Raw genomic sequence first — 21,955 nt, 5'->3', positions numbered from 1 at the left:
GCAGGCGGATCCTTGAGCCCAGGAGTTCGAGACCAGCCTGAGCAACATGATGAAACCCTGTCTCTACAAAATACAAAATAAAAAAAAAAAAATAGCCAGATGTGGTGGCATGCACCTGTAGTCCCAGCTACTCAGGAGACTGAGGTGGGAGGACCACTTGAATCTGGGAGGTGGAGGTTGCAGTGAACCAAGATCACGCCACTGCACTCCAGCCTGGGTGACAGAGGGAGACCCTGTCTCAAAAAAAAAAAACAAAGTAGCAGCTCCATGAGTACATGCTGTGTGACCCCAGGCAAGTCTGTTTACCTCTCTGAGCTTCCTTTGGCAAATGAGGATAACAAAAGGCAAGTCACAAGGTCACTGTGGGGCTTCGAAGTGCAATCCACACCGAAGGCAGGCACCCACCTGACTGCCGCTGCTTCATGCAGAGACCTCCTCCTGCCACCCCCTCTCCCGCTGCTGAAATCCCACACAGAGACCCGGAGTTGGAGGAAAAAAACATGAGATGAAAGGATAATGGCCTTCCTTTTTCCAACAGGAGGTGGCTTGTCTTAAGGGAAAAAACAGCCCCCTCTGCAGCACCACCCGGCTTGTCTTAAGGGAGAAAACAGCCCCCTCTGCAGCACCACCTCCACTCCATCCTCTCTTTGTGTTTGGGCTTCTGGGGAAACAACAGGTCCCACGGTGGTTTCCTTCCAGGATCCCCCCTCCCTCCAGAAATTCCCCAATGGCTGCCAAGCTCAGTGGTAAGAAAAATGAGCAATTTCCAGACAGAGGCCAGCACATTTCAGAGGCATGGAGTGGAGGCCACGCCCCTCCTGACTGCCCCATCCCCCGCGAACAGTCGTGGGTCACCTGGGCCCACACTCCCAGTCGCACTTACCTCTCGGAATGCACGGAGGAGGACAGAGTGAGACTCTGGCAGAGGGCCTCGCTGAGGGGAGGGCGGAGAGGGTCATCTCCCCCAACCTTGTCGCTCTGCCCCTGCCCCACATCCTGGGCAATTATACTACTGCGGTGGGGGAGGGGCATCCAAGGCGGAGGCAGGTAGGTTCTGTGCACCCGCGATACACCTAGGACTTGGAGACAGCGACCCTGGCGTTCAATAAGCATCCATTTAACGGTTCCCCAGGCATGGTGCTGGGGATCAGGGCACAACAGGGACCAACACAGACCCTCACGGGGCTCCAGGAGGAGGGGGGGCATCCAGAGGAACAGGTGGAGCATGTGGCTGCCTTTGCCACCCTTCTTCTCCTTGCCCTCCTCCCCAGCACCGCATGGCTGGTGTTCAAATCCCCTGTGTGCTCTGCTTACTTGAAACCAACTCAGCTGAGGGGCTGTGCAGAGGCTGAACAGAGGAGCGAAGTCCCTGAGGGACAAACCGCCCCCAGGAAAGGCAAGCCAGCTGTCAGGGTGGGGAGCTTGGTTACCACGTAGGTGCAAGGAAATGGGGACTGAGCAGGGCCTTGGGAGTGGTCGGCCCTCAGGAAGGGCCATCATCCTCCCTGCCTAGGCAAGTTGAACGGCAGCCCCAAACAGCAAACTCGCATTTTCCACCTTTTATTCCAGGAAGGGCGCTGTGAGGCTGTAGCGGGGAGCGGGCAGGGGACCTTGGACCAGGATCTCTGACTAAGCCTGAGTCAGGGCTGCCTTCCACTGGTCCCCACCCACCCTTGCAGGCCACTGAGCCGCCTCTCCTGGCCCAGCCTCTCCCACTTGTTGCCCCCACCCTCAACTCCTTCAGTGACTTCCTCACCTCTTCATAAAGTCCAGGCTCTCGTCTTCTCTCCCGCTGCCCCCGACAGTGCCCCGCACCCAGCCCCTCCCACCACCCGTCTCCCATCCTCCCAGCCTGTCCTCCTCCTGCCTCACTGCCTCACTGTACTCCTGCTCCTCAGGTGCTCCCAATGGCCTCTAACTGTCCTTCAAACCCAGCCCAGTAGCAGGTCCTCTCAAAGGCTTCCTGCCATCCCTTCCCTTCCCTGGGTAGGTATGGAACCCCTCGCCCAGGCGCCTCCTCCACCCCAGCCCTGCTCCCTCCCAAGAGGCCAGGGGCTGCATCTCACATCTGTATTTTTGTGCCTGGTGTAAAGCAGGAAAGGAATGAGGATTTCACTGAGCACCTACTGCGTGCTGGCCACTGTTATGAAGGTCATCACAGGGAATGTTCACAACAAACCATGACATGGTATTGTCTCATTTTTACAGGTAAGGAAACTGAAGTCTCAGGGGAAGAGATGATTTCAAAGAACTTCAGAGCTAAGAGTCTTCTTCGACTAAAGTAGGCCCCCATGTTTCCTGGGACAGGTGGAGCTTGAGTGGGCTTAAAAAACAAAGAGGATTCTGACAAACACAAAAGAGGGAGAGAAAGAGAGAGAACTAGAGCATTCCAGGCAGCGGGGGACCGAGATAAAGGAAGGCCAGGAGGCAGGAAAGACCAGGAGGTGACTGGAAAGACTAGATGGTTTAGTAGAGAATCCGAGATATGCTTACACAAATTACTGGGCACGGTGACTCACACCTGCAATCCCAGCACTTTGGGAGGCCAAGGTGGGAGGACTGCTTGAGCCCAGGAGTTTGAGACCAGTTTGGAAAACATAAGGAGACCCCATCTGTATTTAAAAAAAGGAAAGGAAAGGGAGGGGAGGGGAGGGGAGGGGCAGGGCAGCAGAAAGCCTGGAATGGCAGGAGGAACAGCAAGCCTGCCACAGACATGGGGCATTTCTGAGCAGGCTAGGCAGTGTTCCAGCAGGGGAAAGCCCTTGTGGACAACTTCCCTGTCAAAACCCTTCCCAGGAACTTGAAGGGCCAGCGCTAGACACCCTGTGACCTGAGGCTCCAGAGATGGCTCTGCAAAGCAAACCCACCATGACCGCTGGTCAATGACTCACTTCTCCTCCCAGGCGCCCTCCCAGGGCTAAGCGCTCCCTCACTCAGCCTCCCTCAGCCCTTGCTCCGGTCTCTCTGCAGCTGGGGTCAGTGTTCCCAGTGAAGTCAGTGTGTGGAGCACACATGCCTCGTACCCACGTTCATGCCCATGTGTGCGTGTGCACACACATGTGGGGCCTGTGTATCTTTCTCTGAGACTCACTCAAGATCTGCATGCACCTCGGGCCCCCTCCCAGACTGCTGCAGCCAGATGCACCTGGAGATCCACCTGTCAGCCCAGGGAGACATGCCCCTGCTGAACTCAGAGAATGATCCAGAAGGATTCGGGAAATGAGGACCATTCATGAACCCAGTGACTGATGAAGAGCACCTTCCTCACATCCGCTGCCAAACTAACCCGAAAAGAAGAGACAGAGGAAGACCCCAGATGATTACAATTTGGGGACACCTCCAACTCATGCTCACTGCACTTGGTCCAAAATGATCAGAGGGGAGATTTGGCTCATGCTCTGGCCTCACTGGCTCCCATCACCATTGCCTCTGCCCCTCAAGCCTCTGCTCTGACCCTTGCTAACACTTCAGGCCCCTCACCCTTAGAACTGACTGCCAAAGGGCTAGTTGCTTAGTCTTCAAGTAAAGGGGGTCTGGAGGACTATGGAGGAGGCAGAGTGCCTAGAGAGCCCCTTGACTCAAGACACCCCCACTGCACTTGGGAGGAAAGGCAGGGCTGGGGGATGGAGGCACTGCGGGGGCCTTTCCTATTTGGCAGCAGCTGCAGCCATGTACGCCGTAGCCACAGCACGCAGCACACATCTTCTGTCTCACGGTGATTGAAGACTTTGCCAAACCACTGGTCAGACAGATTTCACCCCAAGCCCCACATTAATTGATTTTTGGATTCTGCAACCCAAGCTCAAGCTCCGAGCTCACTGCTGAGCTCAAACCCCTGGGTGTCCCACAGGGGCTTAGATGTGGAGGCCATGACGCTGAAGCCAAAGTTGTCAAACACCTGGGCTGCACCTGCCTGTGCAACGAGCCTGGGAAAGCAGCTCTGGGGATTGCACCCTCGGTGCCAGGACTGGGGAGCCTCTGAGCTCAGGGAGGCCTTCGGGGACAGGCGCTCGGCCAGCTGCCTGGGTAGGCCACTAATGAGCAGATGTGTTCCAGGCTGTCTGCCTAAGGGGCAGCTGCACCTGGGCTGGAGAGCCGAGACTCTCTGGGGTTCTGCAGCCTCTGTCCTCCTCAGCCTGGCCCGACAGCCCCTCCTTCTGATAGAGGAGGGCACAGCTGCCTGCCGCCCCTCCTTCCCCATCTCTGCCTCTCTAATCTTCCTTGAGGAAGATTCCATCAGAGGCTTTAGTTACATATTCCTACATCATGCCTAGAACATAGTAGGTACTCAATAAATCCAACTTTTCCTGAGTGAGGAAAAGCTGGACTCAGGATCAGGCTGCCGGTGAAGCCTGGCCTGTAGCTTGCCAGCTGTCCCAGCCTCAGGGTCCTCACACCCAGACGTGTGCGCAGTAACAGAGCACTTCTTGGTTCACAGTGTATGCCAGTTAAGTGATCCGTATTATTATTTTATCTTAAGAGAGGAATCCAGCTGTGTCCAAATGACGGGTTGGGACAAAATAAAAGCTAGAATCCAGTCTTGCAGGTGGGCACATGGCACCTGGGTCTCCACCCTGACCCGTGCTGCCCACCCTCTCACATGCTATCTAGAGATGGCACTCCTTGTGGAACGCTGCAGGAGGTGATCCACTGGCATGAAGTGGGTGGGCTCTTAGCACAGACCCAAACAGTAAGTGACTTTTCACACTCCCATCGCATCTCCAAAGCTACATGCAAAACACTGATCTTGACAGGGGTTAGAACACAACTTCCGGAAGGCCTCTTTCTTTTTTTTTTTTTTTTTTTTATTTTTTCTCCCTTCTTTTTTTTTTATTATTATACTTTAAGTTCTGGGATACATGTGCAGAACATGCAGGTTTGTTACATAGGTATACAAGAGCCATGGTGGTTTGCTGCACCCATCAACCCGTCATCTACATTACTTATTTCTCCTAATGCTATCCCCCCCAACCCCCAACCCCCTGCCAGGCCCCAGTGTGTGATGTTCCCCTCCCTGTGTTCATGTGCTCTCACTGTTCAACTCCCACTTATGAGGGAGAACAAGCAGTGTTTGGTTTTCTGTTCCTGTGTTAGTTTGCTGAGAATGATGGTTTCCAGATTCATCCATGTCCCTGCAAAGGACATGAAGTCATCCTTTTTGATGGCTGCATAGTATTGCATGGTGTATTTGTGCCACGTTTTCTTTATCCAGTCTATCACTGATGGGCACTTGGGTTGGTTCCAAGTCTTTGCTATTGTGAACCGTACTGCAATAAACATACGTGTGCATGTGTCTTTATAGTAGAATAATTTATAATCCTTTTGGTATATACCCAGTAATGGGATGGCTGGGTCAAATGGTATTTCTTGTTCTAGATCCTTGAGGAATCGCCACACTGTCTTCCACAATGGTTGAACTAATTTACACTCCCACCAACAGTGTAAAAGCTTTCCTATTTTTCCACATCCTCTCCAGCATCTGTTGTTTCCTGACTTTTTAATGATCACCATTCTAACTAGCATGAGATGGTATCTCATTGTGGTTTTGATTCGCATTTCTCTAATGACCATTTCTCTAATGATGAGCTTTTTTTTTATATGTTTGTTGGCTGCATAAATGTCTTCTTTTGAGAAGTGTCCATTCATATCCTTTGCCTATTTTTTGAGTGGGGTTGCTTTTTTCTTATAAACTTGTTAAAGTTCCTTATAGATTCTGGATATTAGCCCTTCATCAGATGGATAGATTGCAAAAATTTTCTCCCATTCTGTAGGTTGCCTGTTCACTCTGATGATAGTTTCTTTCGCTGTGCAGAAGCTCTTTAATTAGATCCATTTGTCAATTTTGGCTTTTGTGGCCATTGCTTTTGGTGTTTTGGTCATGAAGTCTTTGCCCATGCCTATGTCCTGAATGGTATTATTGCCTAGGGCCTCTTTCTAATCCAAGAAAGAAAGGGGGCAGATAAGATGCCGAAGCATTGCCAGGGTTCACAGGGAGTCTGCAGAACCAGTGGGTAAAGATCAAAGACAGCCTGACTGCTGTAACAGCACCCCTCTCTAAACAGGAGGGCACCCCAGCCCAGGCATCAGCAATCCTGCACACGGCCAGTCCCAGAGCAGCCCGCCTCCACCACAGCGCAGGGATGGGACAGAATGAATGTCCACCCACGTCAGTGCTCTATCAAACGTCTGCTTAGAAGTTCTTTTTAGGCCGGGTGCAGTGGCTCACGCCTGTAATCCCAGCACTTTGGGAGGCCGAGGGGGGCGGATCACCAGGTCAGGAGATTGAGACCATTCTGGCTAACACAGTGAAACCCTGTCTCTACTAAAAATACAAAAACAAAATTAGCTGGGCAAGGTGGTGGACACCTGTAGTCCCAGCTACTCGGGAGGCTGAGGCAGGAGAATGGCGTGAGCCCAGGAGGCGGAGCTTGCAGTGAGCCGAGATTGAGCCACTGCACTCCAGCCTGGGCGACAGAGCGAGACTCCATCTCGAAAAAAAAAAAAAAAATGAGTTCTTTTTAAATAATTATTTTCTAAATATCCTGGTCTGTTCAAGCTGCCATAACAAAGTATCACACACTGGTAGCTTAAACAGCAAACATTTATTTATTAACAGTTCTGGAGGCTGGAAGTCCTCTTAAGATAAAATAATAATATGGATCACTTAACTGGCATACACTGTGAACCGGGCACTGTTGCAGGCAAGAAGTGCTCTGTTACTGCGCACACGTCTGGGTGTGAGGACCCTGAGGCTGGGACAGCTGGCAAGCTACAGGCCAGGCTTCACCGGCAGCCTGATCCTGAGTCCAGCTTTTCCTCACCACTAACTCAGGAAAAGTTGGATTTATTGAGTACCTACTATGTTCTCGGCATGGTGTAGGAATATGTAACTAAAGCCTCTGATGGAATCTTCCTCAAGGAAGATTAGAGAGGCAGAGATGGGGAAGGAGGGGCGGCAGGCAGCTGTGCCCTCCTCTAACAGGACGAAGTGCCTGGGCCAGGCACTTGACCCTTCTGAGCCTCAGTCTCCCCTGTCACGGGAGCAAATCTCTCCCCCAGTCCCCACGGGGACATCATGCTAAACAGATGGTAGCGCTTCTCACTATCTTCATTGCCATTGTTATTCTATTTAACACTGAAAACAATTTTTTGAAGCCCCTTTCAGATCAAAAAGAGAAAATTGGGCCCTCTATTTACTTCTAAATGTGTTCCTGTTTTTTTGTTAATTAAAAAAAAAAAAAACCTCCAACACCTCCATCCCGACCATATTGTTCCTGAAGTTCCCTTTTGCTGATGTATCTGTTGCTGTGGCACCAATAGTCGTAAACCACTTCCACTCTTACTGAGGTTTTTTTTGTTTTGTTTTGTTTTTTTAGATGGCGTCTCGCTCTTGTTGCTCATGCTGGAGTACAATGGCGCGATCTTGGCTCACTGCAACCTCTGCCTCCCAGGTTCAGCCTCCCGAGTAGCTGGCATTACAGGCATGCACCACCATGCCCGACTAATTTTTGTATTTTTAGTAGATACGGGGTTTCACCATGTTGGCCAGGCTGGTCTTAAACTCCTGACCTCAGGTGATCCGCCCACCTCGGCCTCCCACAGTGCTGGGATTACAGGCATGAGCCACTGTGCCAGGCTCTTACTGAGGTTTTTAAAGCACCCACTTAGAAACCATCAGGGAGAACCCCTTTCTTCAACCCCCCTGCTCTGTAAGAGCACTCAGAGTTCAAGAGATGACCTGTCTTCACGGGGGAAATCTAGTAACGCTGGATCTGCAATAGGAATTCACTATGTGAACAGCAATTCACCACCCTAAATATCCCCCAGATAAAGCTGGGAAAGTTATGGCTGTTTGGGGCAATCTGGAAAGAACCTCAGTGACGGTAAATAATTTTCGTGTTTTTACGAGAGAAAAATCTAAGACCAGCAGGAACTCCGAGGAGTTTCATTTTCTTTCTCAGGTGGAAAGCAGCCACATGAGAAGGGATTGCTCGTCAAGGTTTCAATCCTGTCACGGATCTCCAGCCTCGGAGGCATATTTTCAGTTTCGATTCAGCTGATAGATGGGGAGAAAGCACCCCAGTTCTTAGAAGTTAGCTGTTTCCCCTCCTCGCAGACAACCTCCAGAGCAGGGCAGCAGGCAGCTGCTAGAGATTTATTTCTCCACTTAGTTGTCTCCGCTTGCGGCTTCCTCCCGTGAGTGAGGACCAAGAGAACCCCCGTCTCCGATGAAAGTGGAGGATGAACACTGAACCAAACCCACACTGCTGAGCACATTTGATGGGGCCAGAAACAGACTGCAAAGGCTGAGAAAGCTTTTCAGGGGCCCTCTGGCTGTGTGGGTGCGAAGACCTGGCTGTACTTGGAATCACCTGGAAAGACTTAAAAAAATGGTTTCTGAACCTCACCCCCAAGGATTCTGACTTGGTGAGTCTGAATCACCAAGATTCTCGGGGTGAGGCCCCAGAATCTGCCTGTGTGTAGCCAGCAATGCTGCACTTGGACCTGCATCTGGGGACCTCTGGGGACCTCTGGGCCACCCTGGCCCCCTTAATTTATAAAGCAGAACCAGCCCCAGGGTGGAGAATAAATGAGGTGCCTGTCACCTGGTTACACAATTTAAGGTGTCCTTAGTTATGCCCAGCTGACTCGAGCACACATCTCCCTGGGCACTCTCCTCTACAGCAACACAGAGTGGGGCGTGGGAGAGGAGTACGTGCCCATGCGGGCATCTACTGAAAATGCCAGGTCTGTATCTCTATTATCTCACCTCTATCCTGTGAAGTAGATAATATCCCCATTGTACAGATGAGAAAACCTAGACTCAGAGAGGCTGAGCCATTTGGTCAAGGATACACAGCTGCTGAAATGACGAGGCCAAGTTTGAACCCAGGTGGTCCCTTCTTTGGCCCATGCTTAACTACACCGGGGCACCCTCTCGGCAGTGGTCTCCTCGGGGTTCTGTTGCAGCTGAGAGCACAAGCTTCTCCCCTGATCGCTGCCCTATAGCTTATTTCCAGTGTTTTTTTTTTTTTTCTGGTTTTTAGTTGACTTTTCATCATATTCGGCCCAGTGACCTCTGGTCCTCTCTTTGGCTCTTTCAGGGTTATTCGGTGTTTCGTGTTTGTGCACCTTAACTGCGTGGAAAAGTGCCCGGTCCTTGGGAACAAGGGCCACAAGGCATTGCTTCCTTCCCCAGGGCCTGGCACCTACCGGGCACTAGCAGGCAGTCTGGCCATAGCAGCTGAGTGATGAGTGAACTGCTTGGAGGCTAAGCATGTTGCCCAGACTCTTTTAGGTCTATCCCTGCTAAAGGCATCTGTGAAAACACACAAAGCAATACCCTGAGGCAGCAACAGCTCCAGTCTGGGAGTCTGAGGAGCAGAAAGAAGCTGAGGCGGCCACAGGAGCCCAGCGGGCAGTAAGGCGAGGCCACAGAGATGGGCCACGGCCGGTCAGCCAGGGCCCTGAAGGGCACGGTAAAGCGTATGGATTTTGTGCTGAGAAATGAGAAGTCAGCTTTGACAGGGGAGGGCCATGCTCCTGTGGCCCCTGAGTCACCAGGCTGTGCTGCCTCCTGTACTGCTAGATGCCCCTTCAAGTCAGGAGCCCCACATTGTTCACGGGGTAACTCCCAGGCCTGGCTCTCAGTGGCGTGCAGAGGCGTTTATTTTATTTTTTTGCTGCTTTGCACCAGGCAATGGAAGAATGAAAGGCAACCCAGAGTGAAATTAGGATTACAATTTTACAAACATCTGTTTCTGACGCAGGAAGCACATCATTTGTCCACATCACACTCTCTTGGAATTTATGACAAAGCCAGGTGAGAGCCGAGCTGGGAATGACCTTTGTCCAAGAAAAAAATGTTTTGCTGAGTAAATTAAGAGTGCAAATGAGACTGGGGAAAAAACTTAAATTGTACATGAAAACTTTTGAAAATATTTTAGTAATGTCAACTTAAGTACTAATTGATACCTGGATTGCCTAATTCCATAATTCAGGAAGCTTCCCACTCACCTCCACAAAACACTAGTTTGAATTAATTATATTTAATTATATGTGAATGCCTCAAATTAAATGATCCCAATGCTTACTGTGTTGTTCATAACATTTGAAGGCTGCGATCTGACCCGGAAAACCCCAACCTCTGCATGTGCACACTCACAAGCACATCAAAACTAGCCCTATTTTTAGTTGACTTTTAATATTACACAGCCCTATACTTGAGTCTACCTTTGATTTCAGCCTCTTTAATTCTTCAACCCTGTGGAGTTTTCTAAATAAGCTCTGCCAGCTGCTATCAATACAGGCAGATTCACACCCCAACTTGGGGTGGCACTGACTCCATTTCCTCAAAGATAACACAGAAAACAGAGTAAAAGGCCAGGCACAGTGGCTCACGCCTGGAATCCCAGCACTTTGGGAGGCCAAGGCCAACAGATCACCTGAGGTCAGGAGTTTGAGACCAACCTGGCTAAGATGGTGAAACCCCATCTCTACTAAAAATACAAAAATTAGCTAGGCATAGTGGTGCACCTGTACCACCCAGCTACTCAGGAGGCTGAGGCAGGAGAGTTGCTTGAACTCAGGAAGTGGAGGTTGCAGTGAGCCGAGATCAGGCCACTGCACTCCAGCCTGGGTGACAGAGGGACTCCATCTCAAAAAAAAAAAAAAAAGGAAAAAAAACATACACTAGGCTTTATGTGTCAAGGGTCTTTAGAATAAAGTTGTCCCCCCTTATCCATAGGGGATATGTTCCAAGACCCCCAGTAGATGCCTAAAGCCCCAGATAGTACCAAACCCCTATATACATTATGTATTTCCCTGTGCAAACACACCGACGATAGAGTTTAATTTGTAAATTAGGCACAGTACTCTTGTGCTTTGGAGCTATTATTAAGTCAAACAAGAGTGACCTGAACAGAAGGACAGTGATCTGGTGGCAGCTGATGTGATCGCCCAGGGAGCACGCCCGGTGTGAAGATGCTGGACAAAGAGAGGGGTCGCGTCCCAGGCTAGACAGAGCAAGATTTTGTCACGCTACTCAGAACAGAATGCCATTTAAAATTTAGGAGTTGTTTCTGGAATTTTCCATTTAATATTTTCAAACCTCGGTATACTGAAGGTAAATGAAAACTTGGAAAGATAAACCTCAGATAAGGGGAGACGACTGTATTCATTCCTTCACCATGGCGCGTCTATGTCTGAGAATCTACCCTTAAAAACAATCTGGATGCAAAGAAGCCGTGAGATAGAGCACAGTCCCTTCATGTCATAAAAGAACGAAACTAAAATATACAAGGCAATGGGTGAGTAAAGTATTGCACTACCCTTAATGTAATATTGTGGGGCCACTGAAAAGATGTTCACATGTTTATGGAAATCTGAGAAGTGTTTCTATCTATGGCATTTCATCACATTTAAGACACTGTTGATTAGAGAACACACCACCATTTCATGTACCTTTAAGGAAGAAAAAAAATACCCAGAATGGTTATCTAATAAGAGACGTTTAAGTAAAGCTGGGATCCTAAAGGGCTATTTCTTTGGTGTGAGGAGAATGATAAGCAGCCTCGTGAGGCAGAAAGAGCCAGTGTCCCAGCCATGGACCCGGATGCAGGGAGGGAACAAAACTGCCCCAGAGGACGTGCATAAGCCAGTATTCACGCTGGTTTGAGTCTGAATTTGCACAAACATATGGCCTGGAACACCTCAAGCAAATCCTGTAACTGAATTTAAGGTTATGTCAAATTGGCAGTGCCCCAGGTGACTGGCAGAAACGAATACAACCTCTAGAAAGAGATGAATGTTAACACCAGCTGACAGTGCCTGTAAAACATCGGCCGGGTGCCGTGGCTCACGTCTGTAATCCCAGCACTTTGGGAGGCCGAGGCGGGTGGATCACGAGGTCAGGAGATCGAGACCACGGTGAAACCCTGTCTCTACCAAAAATACAAAAAAAAAAATTAGCCGGGCGCAGTGGCGGGCGCCTGTAGTCCCAGCTACTCAGGAGGCTGAGGCAGGAGAATGGCGTGAACCCGGGAGGCGGAGCTTGCAGTGAGTCGAGATCGCGCCACTGCCCTCCAGCCTGGGCGACAGAGCGAGACTCCGTCTCAAAAAAAAAAAAAAAAAAAAAAATCAGCCACTGTATGGTGCAAGATCCAGAGACGTTAAAATGTGAAGTGAGTTTTAGAATTAACCCTAAGTAAAAAAGCAAAATCAAATGGGTATGTGGAGGATGACATCTCTTTGCCGAGTAGACCCACTGGAAGGAAAAACACAGTAAAATGTTCACAGTGATCTTCTGTAGGTGCTAAGACTACAGCATTTGCTTTCTTTAAACTAGTCTGCATTTTCCAGCTTTTTCTAAAGTGACCATATAAGAAAAGGAGAAATAAGGAGACGCAAGTGAGAGAATGACTTTGGGTGGGGTGGTCAGGGAGGTGACCCTGAAGGAGATGACACCTGAACTGAGAAGGGATCAGCACAGGAGAAGCCACCTGAAGCGTTCACTGCTATGTGTGTATCCAGGACAAGGGCCTGGGGCACAGGGAAGATGCTTGATATGTATGTGTTAAATTAATACATGGGTTAAGGAAGGAAAAAGCTGCTAAAACAGGAGCCTAAGTCTCAAGGGGTCCCAGCCAGAGGCTGGCTCTTCAGGGAGCCATTCTCACCAGACAGAGCTGATAAACAGGGCAGGGACGCCCGCCTGGCCAACATCAGGGCCCTGTGGAAAGTCTGCAGCTGCAGAGTTAGCAGAGAACCACAGCTGTGGGTCTTGGGACTGTTTCCCCATCTGTCAAATGAGGTTAGTGCTTTGCCACCTCTGTCTCTGAAGTGAGCTCCAGATGATATCGTGCTTTGAACTATTAAGCCACGTGCGAGCATGAGGGGCTGTCACGCTCCAGGAGGTTCTCATGTGAGCCCAGCAGCACCTCCTTGTAACACGGAACTGTCAGCACCTCCCTGTAACACTGGGACCTGTGAGCTTCAGACAAGCTGCTTTGTCTCAGGAAGGTTCCCGTGCTCTGCTGCTCAGCCCACAGGAGATGTCACATCAGCTCCCGCCTTTCTGCCCGCAGGCACTTTCCAGATTCACTTACCGGTACGAGCCTGTGCTGGAAACTGCTAACACAGAGATAAGAGATGGGTCCCTGTCCTTGAGAAAGTCACAGGGAGTCCAGAGAGTCAGGTGAGCAAACAGGACGATACCCTGTGGGAGCCGAGGGAGGGGACACACAATCTGCTGCTGAGAGGCAGTTAACAGCCACCACTGGGGGGAAATAATGGAGCCATTGTAGGTTTCCTACATTGTTTCCTTTCGCCATCACAGTTTTGGGAGGTTCTCTCCATTTCACAGATCAGGGCTGGAAACTAAGTCATCTGTCAAGGTCACAGAGCCTGGACTCGCACCTGGGCCGGGGTGACTCAAGTCCATGCCCGCAGGCACACTACCACACTGGTGTGTGTGTGCTGGCAGTAGGGGAGGCAGGGAGATGGGAGGAGGCTATTGTAGAGGTGACAGCATGCTCTTCATTTAGAGACTGGCGCCAAGGGGTAATGGTGAGCAATGAGGTTGGCACAAGGGCCAGGTGGGCTGTGGCTTCCTTGTGAAGAAGCTGATGTGAGTAAATTCACAAATCCGGCCAAAATGGAAAATTTCCCTGGGCTTTCTGTGCAGGTCATCCCCCTGTCCCAAGCCAGCCCCTCAGAGGACATTCAGCAACGGCATTCCATGTCCTGCAGCCAGAGGGCTACAGGGGAAACCTAACTCCCACCAGCTTCCAGCTGCTGTGACTGGGACCATGCCCAGGTGTCACTGTCACCCTGGTCTGTTGTGGAGGGTGCCAGGCAAGGGTTCACTCTCCCTGGAGACCCAGCTCAGCTCCTGCTGAGCGGTGGCCGTTGTGGGTCAGAAAGAGCCGAGCTGGGCCTGACCGCTGGTACTGAGCAGAATTCTAAGGAATTTGCAGATGGAATTGTGGTTACTAACAGGCTGACCTTAAAATAGAGAGGTGATCCTGGGTTAGCTGAGTAACCCAAAGTAATCACAGGAGCTCTTAAAACAAGGAAGGCAGAAGACAGACTCCAGACATAAGGACTCAGCCCACCATGGGTGGCTTTGAAGGAGGCCACAAGTCAGGAAACACAGGGGGCTGAGAATGAACCCCGAGGGCCATGGCTGGCAAGGCAACAGGAACCTCAGTCCCACAGCTCAATGGAACTGCATCCTGCCAACACAGAACTCGAATGCAGGTTCACCGCTGGAGTGCCCACACCCAGATCTTGGCCTTGTGACTCAAGCGGAGCACTGGCTGGGCATATGATGCTGACTTCTGACTCTCAGTTCATGGCGGACAGTAACTGGCTGCTGCTTTAAACGGATACACCTGTGGCAATTGGTTACCGAGGAAGAAAGATCACCTGGGCTGGAGAGTGGAGGGAACAGGGCCTAGGATGCTGGTGGTGAAAGGACACGGGTCCCACTGTCAGTGCCATGCTGGCCACAGGAGCATCTCCTCTGGGACAGGAGCATCGCAGTCATGAGTAGTATTGAATGCATTCCTTCACTCATTCAGCCAATGTCTCTCAAATATTTGCTACGATATAAGTGCTAGCTGGGTGTCTGGAGCTCAAATCTCATGAAAGGACAGAAGGCCAAACAGACAACACCCAGTGAAATGAGTCCCAGGATAGGAACAAGGCCCCTGCCCCACCCCACCTCTGGCACCCAGATGCTGTGGGAGGTGACAGAAGGGTCACTGGTCCACCAGGGGTCGAGATTTCTCAGGGCTTGAAGCCCTGTCCTGGGTCTTGGTGCCCAGGAAGGAGAGAGAGGCCATGTCGGGGTGGGCCACACTCAGGGGGAAGCAGCAGACTGGCTGGGCTGGTGCATGGACCATAAGGGCCCTGGCCACCAGGTGTGCCGGGATCAGCTCAGGAGGGCCTCACAGTTCAGACAGGAAAGTTGGGACCGAGGATGCCAAGCAGGGGAGAGAGGCTGGGGTGAGGACACATCCCAGGACTTCCCCATCCGTTAGGACAGTGACCTTCAAACCATGTCAGCCCCTGCCCTCTGGGGCCATGTGCCCCTGCACACCCTGACTGGGGGATAGCAGCCCATGTCGGTGGCCTGGAGCACCGCATCCACACACACCATCTGTAAGTGAATGAATTCACACTTTGGTTTGTGCACCAGCCTTGGGGACTGCTGTGCCACCAGCACCTGGCACATAGCAAACAATCCATGTTAGCTTTACAGGTAAATAAAAGACAAAGGCAGGTGTCTGAGAGACTGGCCGCATCAGGGAAAACAGTGAAAGAGGGGTGTCTGATGCCCAGGACAGGATGGGGGAGGGGTCAAGGCCTGCAGGCCAAAGGAAGCCAGCTGGGGACAGATGGCAGACAGCATCCCTCACCCTGTGGCACAAGCCTGGAAGCTGGGTCTGCCCTCCCTCAGGAGCTGAGCAGCAGAGCCACTGTTGCACTGTGACAGGCCACCTGGATACCCACTTCTTGGATGGACAGGGTGCACTTGTTCTGAATGAGGAGCTCAAGGTGGGAAAATATGCTCTGAGCTCTGTCTTTGCTACAAAGATGGCAGCAGAGGCCCTGAGTTCATCTGACTACATAGGTGATTGGGAAGGACTTCTGTTCTCGCAGGGTCCAGAGGACCTGACTCTGCCACCAGCTCCCGGAGGGTGGGGGCGCTCCTGGCAGCACCTCCCCTCCACGGGCTCTGCTTTCCTAGTGGGGTCATATCAATTACTTGCACGTCTCTAAATGCAAAGTGCAAAGTTCCATGTATTGATTCATCTAATCCTCAAAACAATCCTGTGTGCTTTTCCAAGCCCATTTCACAGATAAAGAGGTTGGATTGGTGAGGGGGTTCTCCACTTTTACAAATTTTTAGTTGACAAATCCTTCTTGGGAGAAAAGCGTACAAAAAAGACCAATGTGTAAAACAGACAGATTGGAGCAACTCTGTTTAGGGGAGGAGTGGAGGGAGATAAGGCTCTCCAGAAACAAGAGGCCCTGAAGACACACCTATGAAGTCAGCCTTCAGGGCTGAGCCTGAGGACTGGTGAAGCTCACTCAGCTGGACTCCGTTCCCCAGGGCCACAGATTGCCTGTGGCTGAAGTGAAGTTGTGGAGAGCGCCTCGGGGGCTGGGACTGTCCGCCCCACACCCTGGACACCCTGCTCATGCCCGCCTGGGGCAGGGTTGTGAGGATGCAGGAGGGCCACTCCGCGGAGGCCCTGACAGGTGATGTGTTCCTCTGATGGCCTGTTCCACTTCAGAGCCCAGGACCTGCGTGACAACATCCCACACCCACTTCGGGAAACAGGACTAGGAGAGACTGGTGAGGGCAGGAAGGAGGGCAGCCAGGACTCTGCTGAGCAGTGGGACAGCGGGGAAGACAGGTAGAAATCCTCCAGGGTCTGCCCAGCTGGCCAGAGGGCGAAAGGGGTGCTCCAAATCACAGACTCGCTGCAGCCTTGCTCTTAGACACCACCCAGGTCTGTCCCCCAACTTCATAGACCAGGAAACTGAGGCCCAGAGAGAAAGAGGTGAATTTGCCTAGGTTTCTCAGCTGATGGGTGGCACGGCCTGGACAAGAACCCAAATTTCTTGACCTCTGGTCCAGTACCCTTTTCCAAAGGAAAAGGAAAACATTGATTTGCGAGAATAACACAGAGACAGGGCCAAATAAGTCAAAATGAGGACTAGACAGTTGAAGGTAGGAGCCCTGTATCTGCGACGCGATTCTCCGTTAACCTGCCGGGTGACCTGGGGCAGGAAGGAACCCTCAACCCCGGTCTGGATCCAGTTTCCTCCCCTGCTCCGTGGGACGCTGTCTAGGGGCCGAGTGGGGTCTAACACCCTCACCAGCACCTTCCACTCTGGAGTGAGAGGGACAGGTACAAGAGCGCCGCTGCCGCCTGGGATCTCTGCACAGCCACTTCGCAGGCAGCCTGAGACACGTCCGTTGCTCCGCCAGGCGGAGTTCTGCCCGGCGAGTCTTTATCCCGGGCAAGGCCCCCCCCACCTCGTGCACTGAGTCTACGCGTGGGCCTTTTCCTTTGAGCCAGGGATACACCCGCCGTCGCCCCTGCGTCGGCCCCCACAGGTCTGGGCTGAGGCACACCGCCTTGCATCCATTCAGTTACTGGCACCTGCTCCCTCGCTCGTAAACTCCCGCACTAGCCCGGCCACCCGCCTCTACTCGCGCACGCGGCGTGCTGGAACCTCACCGCGGGCGCCCTAGCCCCGGGCGGGTTCCCGGGGAGCCGCGTGCTGGAAGCTCACCGCGGGCGCCCTAGCCCCGGGCGGGTTCCCGGAGAGCCGCGGCGAGCGCGTGGAGGCGAGAATCCCGGCAGAGAGGGGTAGGGTGCCAACGCCCAGGCCCCGCCCTCTCCGCCCAGCCCCGCCCCCGCAGGGCCCGCCCCGGCCGGCAGGGAGGATGTGAGCTCACTCCCGCCTCCATGTTCTCGGAGTCGCCTGGCAGCGTCCGCCCAAGGTCGCGGGCCGCTTGGGGAGTCAGCACCGCGCCAGGCCCCTCCGGGCCCCACACGCATTAGGTGCCTTGTTGATGGGTATGGAATGAAGGCGGGCGGCGGCGGGACCGAGGCAGCGCCCACTTTGTAGCCGCTGCGCCGCCCGTGCCCGCGCACGCCACGCCCTAGCGCGCTTCCGGCCGGGCCACGTGACCGCGCGTGCACGTGTTCCGGCCACTCCGCGTCGCCGCTCCGAGCCTCCTCCTGGTCGTCCCGGCATTCGTCCACCCGGAGCCGGCTTGGGCCGGGCCCGGGAGGCGGCAGCCGGGGGAGCCGCGGAGACGCAAGCGCCGAGCGTCGCGGTGTAGCAGGCCCGGGCAGGCAAGCGGCGGCCTCCGCCATGAACCCCAGGGGCCTGTTCCAGGACTTCAACCCTAGTAAGTTTCTCATCTATACCTGCCTGCTGCTCTTCTCGGTGCTGCTGCCCCTCCGCCTGGACGGCATCATCCAATGGAGCTACTGGGCCGTCTTTGCCCCTATATGGCTGTGGAAGCTTCTAGTCGTCGCAGGCGCCTCCGTGGGCGCGGGCGTTTGGGCCCGCAACCCTCGCTACCGCACCGAGGGAGAGGCCTGTGTGGAGTTCAAAGCCATGCTGATCGCTGTGGGCATCCACCTGCTGCTGCTCATGTTCGAAGTCCTGGTCTGCGACAGGGTGGAGAGGGGCACCCACTTCTGGCTGCTGGTCTTCATGCCTCTCTTCTTCGTGTCCCCCGTGTCCGTGGCTGCCTGCGTCTGGGGCTTTCGACACGATAGGTCGCTGGAGCTGGAGATCCTGTGCTCGGTCAACATCCTGCAGTTCATCTTCATCGCCCTAAAGCTGGACAGGATTATTCACTGGCCGTGGCTGGTGGTGTTTGTGCCCCTGTGGATCCTCATGTCGTTCCTTTGCCTGGTCGTCCTCTATTACATCGTCTGGTCCCTCCTGTTCCTGCGGTCCCTGGATGTGGTTGCCGAGCAGCGAAGAACACACGTGACCATGGCTATCAGTTGGATAACGATTGTCGTGCCTCTGCTCACTTTTGAGGTCCTGCTGGTTCACAGATTGGATGGCCACAATACATTCTCCTACGTCTCCGTATTTGTCCCCCTTTGGCTTTCCTTACTAACTTTAATGGCCACAACATTTAGGCGAAAGGGGGGCAATCATTGGTGGTTTGGCATTCGCAGAGACTTCTGTCAGTTTCTGCTTGAAATTTTCCCATTTTTAAGAGAATATGGGAACATTTCATATGATCTCCATCACGAAGATAGTGAAGATACTGAAGAAACATCAGTTCCAGAAGCTCCGAAAATTGCTCCAATATTTGGAAAGAAGGCCAGAGTAGTTATAACCCAGAGCCCTGGGAAATACGTTCCCCCGCCTCCCAAGTTAAATATTGATATGCCAGATTAAACTCCTAGAGAGGACCCAGGCACACACAGACTACACCTTGCCTTTGCCTCTTGTTCATTCATCCCAAACCTGGAAATGGAAACAGGCTTCAAACACTGTTGTCTCACGCCCTGTTTGAGATCACCGCCTCATCAGTATGCATCATAGATGGAGGTGGTTTCAGTATGTGGGTGTGTGTGGTGTGTACCTGGGTAAGAGACTTGCTTTCCAGGTTCGCACTTTCAGGTGTAGCTGGGAGCAGTAAGCTGAATTGTTTTAGTAGGTCCTCAAAAGTAATAACTACACAGCTGTTTGTTTAAATGCTACTGTACCTATCAAAAGTATTGTTTAAGAAGTATTTTTATACACTGCTAATCTAAAATTGTATTTCAGATTGTGCCTGTCATAACAATAGCAAATGTAAAGAGTTCTCTTTCCCACCACTTGTTTATAAACCTCATAGTTGATATTTTTAGTGTTCCTACTGTTAAAATACTTTCTCCTTGGGCTTTGCTGATACTGGTCTTTAATATTCTGATAGGTGAATTTTTCTAATGGAATGAACCCATGCATATATAGTATTTATATGAATATTTTAGCAGTGTAATATGTTGAATTCTAGTTTTCTGCATTACCGTGTATTATGTTAAAGTAATTTTTTAAAGCTTACGTGTGAAGATATGTGTCTATTGCAGATGTCCTTGAAAACTGCATAAAACAGTTGTGCCTCGTGTGGATCTTACCAGAGTACTAAGCATGAATATAGGGATTGCAAATCCCGTGGGTCTTAATATTTAGGTGTTAGTAACCAAGGTCTCTGGTAGTACCCGTTAGTAGAGGAAGAGGCCACTGCCCTTGGGAACTTGTGACACGCTCCAGTGTGGTACCAGGCCATAAAGTGACACTGTTATTTAGCTCCTTGAATTTTTCCACACAGGTAGTAACTGTGTGGAAATAAGCAACAAGTGGTTTGTCCATTTCTAAGAATCTTAAACTGTTGGTTGGCTGTAGTGTGAAGCATTACTTGTCATTGGAAAGATGGAGAGAGTGGCCTTAACCGGAAGTGGTCAGCAGAAGCAGGTGTCATTTTAAGGGCCAAACTTTCATCTGTCAGCAATAGGGAAACAACAGTTCAAATTCTCTTTGTAGATAAGTACAGTGTTTCTTTTTTCTTTTCTTTTTTTTGAGACAGAGTTTCACTCTTGTTGCCCAGGCTGGAGTGCAATGGCACAATCTCGATCTCAGCTCACCGCAGCCTCCGCCTCCTGGGTTCAGGCGATTCTCCTGCCTCAGCCTCCCGAGTTGCTGGGATTACAGGCATGCGCCACCAGGCCTGGCTAATTTCGTATTTTTAATAGAGACAGGGTTTCTCCATGTTGGTCAGGCTGGTCTCGAACTCCTGACTTGAGGTGATCTGCCCGCCTCGGCGTCCCAAAGTGCTGGGATTGCAGGTGGGAGCCACTGCTCCTGGCAAGTACAGTGTTTCTTTAGGTGCTGGTGTTACACCAGGGAATCAGGGCAGAAGCCAGATCCTGCAAGAGTAATGTTCGTCTGAGAACAAATAAATACTTTTGAAAGGAGGTCAAAACAAAAAGGAGTGTTGGTGTTATTACTGCAGAGAAGACTGGATGGAGTCCACTTTTCTTATTAGTAACTTACTAAAAGTGATCTCAACTGGGCTCCACACTCTTTACCTTGCCATGAGGCAAACTTGTTGGGTTTGGAGAAAAAAACATAACCCTAAATTCACTATTTTTGCCCTATATAAAACATTAAAATAACATGCTCTGTACACATGCTCTCAACAAAAGCCAGCGCTAGGAATCTGAGTGCCAGAATGCCTGAGGGAGCTACAGCTGGGCTTAGTTGGCTGGGACTGAGCTCGCTGTCTGAGAGCGAGCTTGCTCTGTCTCTCTCACACTGGCAGTTTACACCAGCCGGCAGCCCTGAGCAGCAGTGGATGTAACTTTTTATAAATAAGGATTCGTTGATTCATTCATATTCTCAATATTTCTTGAAGACCTACCCCGAGCCAAGCATGGTGCCAGGCAGTGGGGATGCAGTGGGGAGCAAATGGCCCTGCCCATGCAAAGTGTCCTGTACAGTGAGAAGTGTGAGCCGCACCCACAGAGGGAAAGAGCCCAGTACAGCTTTTGCAAAATGCAGGGAAGGATGCTGCTAGCCTCAGGGTGACCTAGAACTTTAAGCCCATCTTTGTTTTCAGGAGCCCAGTGCCTCCCCTCCACCCCTAAAGAATATCTCAAAGACGTGGATTTTCATTTCAGTAAGATTTAGGGGTGCATGGGCAGGCAGTGCTGGAGGAATTGGGAGGCAGGTTTGGAGGCTGCAGTGGGACCACTGGCCCCTCCTGGCTACAGTTTCAGGCCAGGAGCTTGTTGGCACCTGGTGCAAACTCCCCAACCTGAGGGGTCCCCCACAACCCCCCAGCCCATCTTAACCTCCTCTTCCCCCAAGCTATCTGGTGTTGGAAAGCCAGCGTCTAGTGTGGAAACAAGCTTTCTCACCAGGTAGGCCATCCTCTGTCAGGACCATTAGGTAAAAACAGAAGAGACAGTTTGTAGGAAGTCGTTTGGTCTGTGAGGCTGCGAGCACTTCAGCAGTGCCTGGGATTTACCTAACTGCCATGAAACACTGATTATCCAGCGTTCAGCATGTGTCAAATTCTGTAACTATTTCTCCTGTGATGTTATCAGTCAGCTTTTGCTGCAAAACAGCGTCAGAAATCTCGGTGGTCTACAACTAGATTCCCATGCTTGGGTAGTCTACAAGTTGGCTTCTAGGTTATGCTCCAGGCTGGGGATCTGATCAGGTCTGCTCCACAACATGTCCCGTATTCTGGGTCCCTGGCTGAAGTAGCAGCTTACCTTGGGCCGTGTTCTTTCTCATGGCGGAAGCAGAAGAGGCCAAGCCCTACCTTGCAAGCACAAATACAGCCCCTGCTCACTTCCTGTTGGCCACAACACAGGGCCATGCCTGACCTCTGTGGGGTGAGGCAGTGCAT

The 21,955-nt window shown here is 51.7% G+C and overlaps 1 protein-coding gene across 1 annotated transcript; it reads left to right on the top strand.

Annotated features, from left to right (window-relative positions):
* The first annotated feature begins 17,463 nt into the window (after positions 1–17,463).
* On the top strand, positions 17,464–19,602 carry TMEM185B (transmembrane protein 185B). Its single transcript, XM_004091619.3, has one exon. The coding sequence runs from the start codon at positions 17,902–17,904 to the stop codon at positions 18,952–18,954; it is 1,053 nt and encodes a 350-aa protein (XP_004091667.1). The 5' UTR covers positions 17,464–17,901; the 3' UTR covers positions 18,955–19,602.
* The last annotated feature ends 2,353 nt before the right edge of the window (positions 19,603–21,955 follow it).

This window comes from Nomascus leucogenys, chromosome 20, assembly GCF_006542625.1.
Source record: "Nomascus leucogenys isolate Asia chromosome 20, Asia_NLE_v1, whole genome shotgun sequence".
Classification (NCBI taxonomy): domain Eukaryota; kingdom Metazoa; phylum Chordata; class Mammalia; order Primates; family Hylobatidae; genus Nomascus; species Nomascus leucogenys.
This window is presented reverse-complemented; position numbering and strand designations above follow the sequence as displayed.